This window comes from Gamsiella multidivaricata, assembly GCF_025024155.1.
Source record: "Gamsiella multidivaricata strain RSA 2152 chromosome Unknown BC939scaffold_96, whole genome shotgun sequence".
In the NCBI taxonomy this organism is placed as follows: domain Eukaryota; kingdom Fungi; phylum Mortierellomycota; class Mortierellomycetes; order Mortierellales; family Mortierellaceae; genus Gamsiella; species Gamsiella multidivaricata.
The window spans coordinates 52,518-63,830 of record NW_026251804.1 but is presented as its reverse complement, the minus strand read 5'-3'; the positions used below and the strand labels follow the sequence as shown (position 1 = coordinate 63,830).

General features: G+C 47.1%; 4 protein-coding genes across 4 annotated transcripts; 3 read left to right on the top strand and 1 right to left on the bottom strand.

The window, feature by feature from the left end:
• Positions 1–2,191: 2,191 nt before the first annotated feature.
• On the top strand, positions 2,192–5,516 carry BC939DRAFT_466324 (ABC transporter transmembrane region 2-domain-containing protein). The gene is made up of 10 exons (XM_051557630.1): positions 2,192–2,831; positions 2,969–3,111; positions 3,195–3,437; positions 3,528–3,673; positions 3,778–3,899; positions 3,990–4,236; positions 4,321–4,374; positions 4,479–4,535; positions 4,640–4,936; positions 5,028–5,516. Exons 1-10 carry the CDS (start codon positions 2,307–2,309, stop codon positions 5,330–5,332), a joined length of 2,139 nt encoding a protein of 712 aa, XP_051407390.1. The 5' UTR covers positions 2,192–2,306; the 3' UTR covers positions 5,333–5,516.
• Positions 5,517–6,679: 1,163 nt separating this feature from the next.
• BC939DRAFT_333221 (uncharacterized protein) lies at positions 6,680–8,112 on the top strand. Its single transcript, XM_051551618.1, has 2 exons — positions 6,680–7,434; positions 7,552–8,112. The coding sequence occupies exons 1-2, from the start codon at positions 6,855–6,857 to the stop codon at positions 7,977–7,979; spliced, it is 1,008 nt and encodes a 335-aa protein (XP_051407389.1). The 5' UTR covers positions 6,680–6,854; the 3' UTR covers positions 7,980–8,112.
• Positions 8,064–8,407, top strand: BC939DRAFT_389985 (uncharacterized protein; the record flags this gene model as incomplete). Its single annotated transcript, XM_051551895.1, has 2 exons — positions 8,064–8,189; positions 8,276–8,407. Coding segments are annotated over 2 exons (258 nt in total), but the record flags the coding sequence as incomplete, so codon positions are not given.
• Positions 8,408–9,672: 1,265 nt separating this feature from the next.
• BC939DRAFT_466319 (transcription elongation factor Elf1 like-domain-containing protein) lies at positions 9,673–10,834 on the bottom strand. The gene is made up of 4 exons (XM_051557629.1): positions 10,745–10,834; positions 10,422–10,600; positions 10,245–10,315; positions 9,673–10,159 (listed from the first exon to the last, which is right to left on the bottom strand). Exons 2-4 carry the CDS (start codon positions 10,538–10,540, stop codon positions 9,855–9,857), a joined length of 495 nt encoding a protein of 164 aa, XP_051407387.1. The 5' UTR covers positions 10,541–10,600; positions 10,745–10,834; the 3' UTR covers positions 9,673–9,854.
• Positions 10,835–11,313: the final 479 nt, after the last annotated feature.

Genomic DNA, 11,313 nt, shown 5'->3' with positions numbered 1-11,313 from the left:
CCAAATGTACTGCTAGGGCTAATAAACCCTTTGGGGAGTGGATATAATGCACAGATTGAAACTTGAAAGCCGAAATTCCTGGGATCTCTATGTTGCCGAGGCCGCTCAAACAGGGTATTGGGACCTCCTAGAGAAGAGCAAGAAGTGGAAGAGGTTTGCTGATGACAGTAAAGCTGTGTTGGAGACGATAGGTCGAAAAGATTATAGAGAAAGCAAAGCTGAGCGAAAAGAAGGTAAAAGCGTGTCAGCAAGGGGAAAGAGTATAGAATATATGGTGCAAGGTGAGACATGGAAGTTGGAAAGCGCAATAGGGCATGAAAAATGAAAGCGAAATAGAGGAGGGTGGAGATGAAAATACGTATCTGAAAAGAGTACTATCATGTGTGTAGAAGAACATGAGAAAAGCGGGAAAGAAGTTTGATAAGAATGGAATAGAGAAAAGAGAGAAGTGGGTGTTTATACGTGAAATGGGGATATAGAGTGAATTGGTGTTCATAGGGGTTCATAGGGACTCATAGGGACACATGGGGGCCTATTGGCCCAGTGGGAACCGGGCACCGACTAAGAAGAATGATGGGAGCAAGAAGAACTACGCGCATGACCCATTAGAATAAGGAGTTGTCATTTAACTTTATCTATCATGAGCTCACCTCGGCTCAGCATCACTCTTTGTTTCGATGAGTGAGCGTCTAGGCGAAAGTCCATGGTGCCGTATATTATGCTACCGATTTTCATAAGTATTTGGATCTAAGATGTTGATGTTCAAGAGGGCGCAGACGATCTGAGCCAACACTGTTTAAGAGTACCGGATAACTCAGCCCAAGCGAGCACTTCCAACAGATTTTAAGAATACATTTTGTGCTCCATGGGCCATTTTGCAATCGGTGCTGAATCCCTACATCTTATGAACGGAGAAGTGCTTTAGATATTTAATGAGTGTTGCCGAAATTCTGATGAAAAGAAGACACTGACAACCGGCGAAAGTACAACGAGTACATATGAGATATGTAAAGTAATACTCATTACTAAATAAATTCGTTCTTTTATTTTCATTATGGCTGCTGGTTGCGTTCTAACAGAGAGAGCAATAAGAATCTCAGAAAATGGGGACATTGCGCCTTGAAAGAAATCGAGACATAAGGCTGCAGACCATGGCACTTGAAAGATCATCCGATACAGCTCTTTCAGGACGCTTTGCTGCCTTGTCCATGTGCGTATTGTGGAGCAGGACCGATTTCACAGGACCCTGGGAAAAATGATAGCCCCTTCCCTTCCACTCGTTCAGGTTAGCTATATTTCAGGAAAGTATCGTTGGGTCAGCTTCTCATAGCCTTACAACTTTGGCACCAAAAAGACCTGTACCAAGGCCCGCCATCCACAGATAAACATCTTCAACAGCGCGTTCTTTTTCCTGCTAGTTTATAGAGACGACTCATTTTGCCTTTGCCAACAGCTTCGCATCGAAAATCTTGCCCGATGTTGTCAATTAAACGCGGCAAACACTACCCTGGCAAGCAATTGGTTCCTCTTACTGGCGCTCACTGTCGATGCAATCTGAGTTCTCTCCGTGCTTTGAACATTATCGGTACAAACAAGGTTGTTACGATGGGTGTTTTCGAGGCATAGTCAGAACTACTTTAAGTGTGTGAGCGCACGGAGCAGATTTCAACGCCATCAAGTGCCATCTCAATGCATGCATGTGGGAGAAGACCAATGAAGGACAAAGAGACTGAAAGTGACCCTTTTATCAATGTACGTGCCAGTCAGTATTCTCACGAATAACGTATTAGTCAAATACAACACCTGATAGAATGAAGGTTGTTATGACACTCACTGGAGCATCTTTCAAACAGGCCTAGAAGCTATGTTGTTTTAATAAAAATACAGGGCGAATGGAGCTTCATCAAGTGGAGAACATAGAATATCGTGAATATCGTCGGAGTCGTCGCATGCGTCGATTCCTGCCGGAGATATGCATCCTAGACGCGTTGGGTGTTAAATTTCTCCTTCCCCTCCGTGTGTGCCGCTCATTTAGCCAGTACGCATACACAACCAAAGCGCTTATCAGACTCAGCAGCAGCAAGGCGTGAGTAACAAGGACACCGTTGTGGTAAAAGATCTATCCATGCCTCAATTGATAGTTTGACTCAAGGTTGTTTTTTCTGTCCCGTTTGTTTGGTTTGGACTGGGTGTGATACATGTGGGGTACCCTTCTTTCCAGGTCGCCCTGAATCCATTTGGCGGCAAATAATACTGCTCTACCATCTCTCTTTCCTAATCACTTGGGACATCCCCTGCCTCAGCTCATGTACCATTTGATTCCAACCGAAGACGACGAGACCAGGGATGAAGATCGCACCGTGAGCGGATCTGTCAGAGACCAGGACAGATTCATGTGCGACGGCCCTTCGAATCAGAAGAAGGGGTTCTTCCGGTCCATCGCCCAGCGGTTCAGGGCCCTCAAGCCCTCCTTCCTCCGTTCCAGTCATCCTGACTCTTCATGTAGAACAAGAACCGCTGCTGGAGACTCGGGACCCACCATCTCCGGATTCCACCTCCCAAAGAAAAAGGACGAATACCTCATCGACACACTGTTCTGCAAGCGTCTATGGAAGATTGCAAAGATCCTATTTAGTAAGCACTGCGGGAAACAATCCAAGGTCTTCTGGCTTTATCTCAGCATGACTCTGTTCTGCATCGTGAACGAAGGTATCGTTTATTATGTGGGCACCATTCCCTCGCGATACTACAAAGTCCTGGGCGACAAGGACTCGTCTGCTTTCTGGAAACTGCTGCTCACCTCGCTGACAACGGTTTTTCTAGCGGGATTTGTAAGTTCGCCTCCCATCTTTTCCCATCGTCCCGCCTGTTCCAAATGTCCCATCTGCCATCTACTCTCGTGCTCAATCGCACAGACCCAAGGGTTTATTGTGCTGACTCTCCACTAATCACGCATTCATGCGTCTAGGGCAAAAGTGGCATCTTTCTTCTGGGCAGTCTGTTGTCCTTGGAGAGCCGAAGGTCTTTGACGCTATATTTTCACCAGATCTACATCCGACCAAAGCTCTTTTACAGAATCTTGTTCATGCGCGACGAAGAGGTTGATAATCCGTGAGTGGACTAAAACACTGAAAAGTCGTTGCCTTAACTTGCCACTCTGCAACTCTAATATGTCTTCCTACTCCTGGTTTTAGAGACCAGCGTATCACACAAGACATTGAAAAAATATCAGAGTCCATTAGGAAAATGGTCGAGGATTTGATTATCATCCCTTTGCTCATCGCGTTCTACACCTGGAAATGCTGGCAGATGACGGGATATGTCGGACCACTGTGCATCTATGGCTATTTCATTCTTAGCACGATTATCAGTCGGTTGTTAATCAACCCTATTGTCGATGCCGTCTTTTATAAAGAATCGGCAGAAGGTTACTTCAGGTGAGTGCTCGATCCTGATGGAATGGACTTTGTTTCGTTGATGCATCGTGCACTAAACGAACTCGCTCTTGTACCTTGTATATCTTCTAGATTTCTGCATATGCGTTTCCGTCAATTTGCGGAATCGATCACTTTCAGTCGTGGAGAGGGCGAAGCAAAAGACCGTGCAGATGAATTGCTTGAGGTTTTACTCAAAACACAGCTGGACGTTATTTACAAGGAGCTGCCTCTAAAATGTAGGTCGTATGAAGGAGAGAAAGGTCGGATCGAAAATATCCGACTCGAGTCAATGGTTGACGTCGTTTTGTCTGTTTCTTCTTGCCTTGGGTCCATCTTATAGTCCTGCAGCAAAGTGTATCATACTTTGGATCGATCCTAAGCTACGTAATCATCGCCATTCCCATCTTTTGGGGTAGCTATGATCACTTGCCTCCTTCGGATATTTCGGCTGTTATCAGCAGAGTACGTAAGATCGGCCGACCTGTGGTTCATTTCACTCAGTCCTTTGTTACCCTTGGAATGAATAATCACTAATCTGAACAATCCCTTTAGACCTCATTCGTCTCAATGTACTTGACATATCTGTTCTCCAAGATTATCCAATGTAGCACGGACTTTTCCGACCTCGCAGGCTACACGTCTCGACTGGGGCAGCTTATGGAGGCGCTGGATGAACTTAACACGGAGATTGAGACCATTGCAATCGAATTTCCACACGAGGAGGCCCTGTCGATGGATACCTCCATTCGGTTCCGAAATGTGGCTTTCAATACGCCCACTGGAGACCTTGTCATGTCTGGTATGTCGCTTCGGGAAGGGAAGCGTTTAGTGATCACTATTGTATCGTTGAGTTTAGACTGACAATTTCTGTGCCCGTTATTAGATTTCAACTTCAGATTTGAAGCTGGACTTAATACCATGATTGTGGGACCCAACGGTAAGCCATGACATTTTTGCGGTTGAAGTGATGGGTAGAGTAGACTGCCAACAATGTGCATTGACGTGGATTTACTGACTTCCTTATTATTCTTAATACCTTAGGATCTGGAAAGACATCTCTTTTGCGCGCAATGGGTGGATTATGGCCAGTCTCGAGAGGTATGTGTGCAAATGCCAGCTTCATTTCCTCTTATACACACTCAGATGATATTAATTATCAGCACTGACGGATGAATGGTTCAATTGCGCTTTGGTTTGGGCAGGCGAAATCCTTCTTCCTCATCGATACCGCAAGGAAGTGATTTTCCTGCCTCAGGTCTCTTACATGACATATGGCTCCCTCCGCGAGCAGCTCGTGTATCCATTCAGCGAGACCGCCTCGAGTATGTCGGATGCGGACGTGATTAGGGTCCTCAAGTTAGCTCGTCTTGAGAACGTCGTAGATTTGATTGATGATTTCGACTATACATACACGCTGGACTGGGGCCGAATGCTGTCGCCAGGTGAAATGCAAAAGATGGCGTTTGCACGTCTCTTTTACCTTCGGCCTATGTTTGCAAGTAAGTATGATAAGTTTTTCAATGACCTGAGTAAAAGAATACAGAACACAATAGCTGACAACGCTGTCATTTTTCTCTTCATTGCTACTAGTTTTGGACGAGGCTACTAGCTCTATGGACACTGACTCGGAGCACGAGATGTTTAAACAATGCCGCCTCCTAAATATCACCTGTATCACAGTGTGTCATAACAAGGAGCTAGAGAAATACCACCAACAGAAGATTTCCCTTGAGAACCGAGGCGTTTGGTCGTTTTCTCAGATTCAAGAGAGCGAAAATCAGGACAGCCCCGATGATCAGGACGACAATGGCTCGAATACGCGTCTGGGTTCCGGATCACAAGTGGATTTGAGTTTGCCACAAGATGATACCCCTCTTCAGACGACTGACTATTAAAAAGATGTGTGATACCAGAAAAGCCATCAAGTTCGGGGTTGTATTTCCAACTTTATACTGGATTTCCTCTGAACTTGCTTGGTAGATAATGATTGGCCTGAAGCAAAATTGTTCGTGAGTACGGACAAATATCTCTCAAAGGACACGCCGGAGATGTGTGTGTACGGAGGAATGATTGTCAGAGAAAGATTGTTTTGATGACTAAGTACCAGTGTGAGAATATTGAAAGTAGTACAAAGAGTTACAGGTCGTTTACTACGGAATGAAAGGGGATAGTCTACGGCAAAATAGGGCGATTGAGAGCATCGCGTGGAACGACTTTCGGCTATGATGTCGTGCCTGATCACCGCTTGGCCTGGAAGATTTTGATGCTCCAATGATTGGAAAGGGCTGTTTGTATTCGAAAGAGGGGAGCTATGGCTATGGTGGCCATATCTTGATCTGATTGGCAGCCACTCGAGGGTGGGTGTGGGTCGCGCGTGGGTATACACGAGTGTGGGTGTGTCTGCAGGGTTGTGAGTGGGTGTGATTGTGTGGGAGGGTGATGTGCCAGCCAATCGCAGGAGCGGATCTTGACAAAATCAGTTTGTGAACTTGTTTTGGCCGACAATTCGAAATGACAATAATTTTCAGTTTTGGTGCGGCGGTGACGACCCATGCGGTCAATTGAGCTCGGCTCCCAGGGATGATGCCAGTGATGATGATGCCCCGAAGAGGCGCCCAGGAGCCTAGAACATAGACATTTACACACACAGACACACGCTGTGTTGTTTTGACCAATGCGACTCACTCGTTTCCCCCTGTTTTGTTCCCAGAGTAAAGTGGGGGTACATGCACCCCCCTTCAGGATAAGCTAGTTTTTATCCCTCTTTCCTTTTTGGCTTGCCCTCAGTCTTCCCACTCAAGCTCTTTCAAGCTCTTTCCAGTTGTCACTCATTCATCACTCCTCACTCCACAGCAGCAGCATCTCATCCTCCAGACGCATCATCATCATCACCATCATCGCCATCACCACCGTCGTCATCCTATTCTTCTTCTTCTTTCAATCTCTCTCGCTCTCTCTCTCTCTTTCCTCTTTCTTTCCTCATCCTTTGCCACCAAAAAATAAAATAATACGTACTCCCCCCTCGTCCTTCCTCAGCACTCAACACTCACTGCATACACACAAATAAAGGAAAAAAAACATTCCCCATCCAACTTTTTCCGTCCTGTCCACTTTCTTTTTTTGCTCACAACCGCACATATCCTAAAAAACCCCGTCGCCAACTGCAGTGTATAGCATACCACGCTCCCTCCACTTCGGGCCAGCTATACTCCCCTCTTTCCCTCTTTCCCCCCCTTTCTTACCTCCCCTCTCTCTCTCTCTCTCTCTCTCTCTCTCTCTCTCTCTCTCTCTCTCTCTCTCTCTCTCTCTCTCTCTCTCTCTCTCTCTCTCTCTCTCTCTCTCTCTTTCTCCCACTCTTCTAATCCAGCTCTTCGGGCCCCATCGCCCCCTCAACGACCTACATCATTCCACTCAACAATGAATCTGTCACAAATACTGAATCCCCCAGGGGCATCCGTCGCCCCTCTGTCAGAATCAACCCATGTCGGTCGCGGCCAAGGCAGGACCTCGTCTCCACTGCCTCCGACCGCCCTAGTCTCGACCACCACTGTCCTCCGCTTCGATACCCCGCTCAATGGCAGCCCAGGAGGTACCTCCGCGAGGAAGCACGCTAACTCGGTTTCCGTGGCCCAACTGGAGGAACAGTCCGCACACCACCCCAATACAGGCAAACATAATAGCAGTAGCACCAGCAACTCGCCGCACCCAAAAATCAAACCCAATGAGATCAGTAATGGATACAGCACCCATACCTTTCGCGCCAATGCTCCTGTACAGTCAGTAGCTGTGACAAAGGAAAAGGCTCCCGCAACATTCACCACAGACAATTCAGCAGCGTCAAATGGACCATCAGGAACAAGGACAGGAACAGGGATAGGAGCACAAGCAGCAGCGGCGGGAATAACCGATACATTCAGTCAAGGTCAGAAGAACCATAATGTACCGCAAGGCCTGTCGTCGTCCACATCCACTGCCAAGAAAAGGCCGCGTAGCCAAGGTCAGTCTTCTTTCCCTTGCGCAATACGTTATAATCAATCCATTCCATTTGCCTTGTTTGTTTGTCATCAATCCTAACTTGGTCAAGATTTATGGTTTTTTACATGTCTCTCAATAGCCTCCAGAAGTGGGAAGACGTCCTTCCTCTTTATCTCCCCAACCCCCTCGGCTCAACAAGAGTCCAAAAATGGGTCCCTCAGGAAGGTTGGTCGTCCAACATTGATGGTCATGGATGATGACGCGCAGCCGCACGGTCGCCCATCACCGAGGCTTTCCGAGGATGACGCCCAGCCACTCGAGATCCGGTTTGTCATGACGGATAAGGATGGCCAGGATAAGCAGCGGACAATGAAGCCAACCACCCCATCGACTCCCAAAAGCGACTCGCCCGCACGAGACTCGCAAGGCGAGGATTCAACTGATCAGGAACTCAGCTCGACCCCCGACTTTGAGCGGAACGCGGATGGAAAGTATGTTGTTTGCTACGCATGTCGTTTGGCAACTATCAATGCCCGACATTTGCTCGAGCTCTCTACTACCTCTTAAGAGACTGAAAGATCTTTACTGATTAGTTTTTGGGCAATTGCCGCTTCTTCTTTCCTTTTTTGGTCGATCCAAAATAGATTCCGCTGTAGCTGGCCTCGATGCGGAAAGGAGTTTACGGTTGCCTCGCGCCTCACGACGCATTATCGAATCCACTCAGGGAAACCACCATATCTCTGCGGTTACAAGGACTGTCAAAAGGCTTTCCATACTGTATGTGCTTTGTGCCTATACTGTATACTGCATGCAGCTGGAAGTGGTATTTATCCAGTACTTTTTTTTTTTTTGCGCTCTAATAGTCGTCTTCATTATCTCACCATCGCGTCGTACACACGGATCAAAATCTGCGGCCATATGTTTGTCGCCACAATCGCTGTGGAGCAACCTATACTCAGCTCGCAAGACTTATCACTCACCAACGAACAACCCATAGTGGAACGATCCTCTTTATCCCACAGGAAGCATCCTCCCCGCAATCTCAGTCTCAAGCCCAGTCTTTACCCCAATCTGCAAGCACAACTCCATTGGGAACACCTAGGGATGAGCCTTTTTCAGCCCCTTTATCTCAGCCTACGACACCCTCTGCTTCGACCTTTCCTATCAATGGATCCGCACACGCGATAACAGGATCCAGCTCACCTCCAACTGGAAGTCTTACGCGACGAATCAGCGAAGTTGCGCATCAGAACACAGCCGGCCCCCTGAATGAGGATCATCCGCAGTCATCAGAAGTTGAAACCAATATAGTACCGTCACCGACTTCTCTTTCCGGATCAAGTGCAACTCCTCTGCGACGAGCACGTTCGTCTTCACATTCGCCCGTAGCACCGTCCAACAGCTTACCTCCGAATGGAGTTACACCCAAAAACGGACCATCAAACGACTATTCTAGCTGCCCAGAACGAAGCATCGAGAACCATGATCGCCACAGGGAGAGAGGGTCCGAGATTGTAGAAGAGGACGAGGACAGCGACGAAATGCGATTGAAGAAAGAGGCAGCTTTGACAATGACGAGTTTTCGGGAGATGGTCATGCTGCAGCACCAACGCTCGCTCCAACCTGCAGCATCTCGTTCACCGCCTGGTTATCAATCTTCGCATCAACAACCGCCGCCACCACAACCCAATGGCCCTCCTTATCCCAGCAGCGACTACCGCTATTCACAATCATCCTACCGCGAATATGCTTCGGATACATATCACCAACGGCCTTCTCATCGCCCTTCTTCCCCAACTCACTACGATGGACGCACAAAGTCGTCGACAGGGCAGCACTTCTATAAGTCATACTCTGAAGAATATTGGAAGGACGGTCACAACAGAGGGACCCCGAAGCCTGATACGAGTGGATACACCCATCCAGGGCCCCGTCGCGTTTCGCCTCACCTACAACAGATCGACCCTCATTCTGAACCTCGCTCAAATGATATTCGATATAGCCACTATCCGCGTTCCCCACCACACCAGGAACATAATTACCGGAGCACGATGGGCGAGCCTGGTTATGATCGCCCAAATTAGATGTATTTAGGTCTCTTTCCTCCCCTCTCTCCCAACTTTTTGTATCTAGTCCATTCTCAAACATAAACTATTCGCATTTTGCCACCGAAATGAAAAAAAAAAAAAAAAAAAAAAAAAAAAAAAAAGTTGAGGGAGTTCAATAAGTGTCATACATGTCTGATGTAGCAGCGGATCGTATTTATTAAAGAAAGAACAGCAGCAGCAGATGGAAGGAAGTATGCAAATCTGTGGTTATACGAAGATATGAAAGATACATATTATACAGAGTCCTCGTGTGTGAAGACATGGATCCAAGGTCCCGCTTTGACATTAAGATCAGAGTGCTGGCTCGACAAAGTGATAGTGACGCTTTTCACCTTTACGATCGACCGGCAACTCGAATAGACGTTTCTTGAAGCATTCGATAGCGGACGCTGATATGCAGCGGTTCTGGTTCTCTGAAGGCGGGTTTCTTCTTGGGCTTGATGGGGAATTCGCGGTTGAGGGGTTGGGTTCGAGATAGGAGCTGTTCCTGTTCCTGTAGCTGGTCCTGTTCCTGTAGCTGGTCCTGGCCCTGTCTCTGTGCTACAGAGGCGTCGGTTTCGACCGCGGTGCCGTTGTCTGCGTTTGCGGCTTCACAAATATCGATCCATTGGTGATAGACATCTACATCGTGGCTCAGATCTATGAAAGTGATAGGTATGAATATGTTAAGATAGGAGCTAGTGTATTGGATGCATGAGAAGGTAGTCAAAGGAAGGAAGCGTACGGTGAATCTCGCAGGTATAGATGACCCCACATTGGTTACATTCGAGGGATCCGGTCCTTTGCTCATGGTTGCTATGATGACAATAGAGAATGAAGCGTTTTTGGGTTAGCAAGGACGTGTTTTTGGGATGTGCAAAAGAGAGAGATCGATGTAAGAAGATATTGATAGAGGACATACAGCTTGCAACGAACTGTCTCAACATGGTGGCAACGGACGCAATCGAAAACGGTGGCAAGTCGCGGAGATTTTGGTTTGGTAATGCGTCTCTTCCGACTTGGGGTCTTACTCTTGGCCATGGCGGGGATTTTGAAGGGCTGGTACGAGTAAGTGGGGAGGAATGAAGCTCGACAGGATGGCTATAAGTTGTTGGAGGGTGAAGGAGTCGAAGTAGAAGAAAAGCAGAAAAGAGGGAGAAAGAGGCGCTGTTAATGGCAGACTGAAAAAAGAAGAAAGAAAGAAGACGTGTTGGGCACAGCAAAAAAAAGACAAGGGGCACGTGCTTAGCCCAAGAATGGAAAGCGCGCTTTTTTTTTCTTTTTTTGTGCGTTCTTCTATGCTTCCTTTACTCTCTTTCTCACAGTGGGGCCATTTATATGACTACAAGTCGTGCGATCTCATACGACGAGCGGATATTAGTGGATTTTAAGGCACAGAGCCTTACAGGACACCTTGATTATCTTGATTTGCAAACAGAGTTAAACGTTGTCAGCAAGGTTGATTTCCAAGGGATCTCATTGGCAGATATGTAAAGTCGGCGGACTCTCGAGAACGCCGTTAACGAAAATCGGACGGACGTCTTGAGAAAAGACGTTCTTACGGAATGAAGAGCCCATGAGACTGCAACCGTTTCAACCCTTCTTTTTATTGTTTCTTGGTTACTTGTTTGTTGCCAATAAAGCTCGTGAATGTGCTACGTAAATCGCAATGTAACGCATTCATTCACTCCTTCTTACTGTGAGCTTTTGTTATATAAGACTGTATTTCTATACCCTCCCTGTTCCTCTTTTTTTTTATGTCGGAAAGCGAAAGCAAAGTGATACACGGAGGCGGTGTGGCACGTTGCATCATA

Excerpts from the sequence above, each read along its gene's own strand:
- BC939DRAFT_466324 (XM_051557630.1), top strand. The coding sequence starts at position 2,307 with ATGTACCATTTGATTCCAACCGAAGACGACGAGACCAGGGATGAAGAT. Across the intron at positions 4,375-4,478 it reads CATGATTGTGGGACCCAACG|GATCTGGAAAGACATCTCTT; the intron begins GTAAGCCATGAC and ends TTAATACCTTAG. Across the intron at positions 4,937-5,027 it reads CCTTCGGCCTATGTTTGCAA|TTTTGGACGAGGCTACTAGC; the intron begins GTAAGTATGATA and ends CATTGCTACTAG.
- BC939DRAFT_333221 (XM_051551618.1), top strand. The coding sequence starts at position 6,855 with ATGAATCTGTCACAAATACTGAATCCCCCAGGGGCATCCGTCGCCCCT. Across the intron at positions 7,435-7,551 it reads GAAAAGGCCGCGTAGCCAAG|CCTCCAGAAGTGGGAAGACG; the intron begins GTCAGTCTTCTT and ends GTCTCTCAATAG.
- BC939DRAFT_466319 (XM_051557629.1), bottom strand. The coding sequence starts at position 10,540 with ATGGCCAAGAGTAAGACCCCAAGTCGGAAGAGACGCATTACCAAACCA. Across the intron at positions 10,316-10,421 it reads GAGACAGTTCGTTGCAAGCT|CAACCATGAGCAAAGGACCG; the intron begins GTATGTCCTCTA and ends TTGTCATCATAG. Across the intron at positions 10,160-10,244 it reads CTATACCTGCGAGATTCACC|ATCTGAGCCACGATGTAGAT; the intron begins GTACGCTTCCTT and ends TCACTTTCATAG.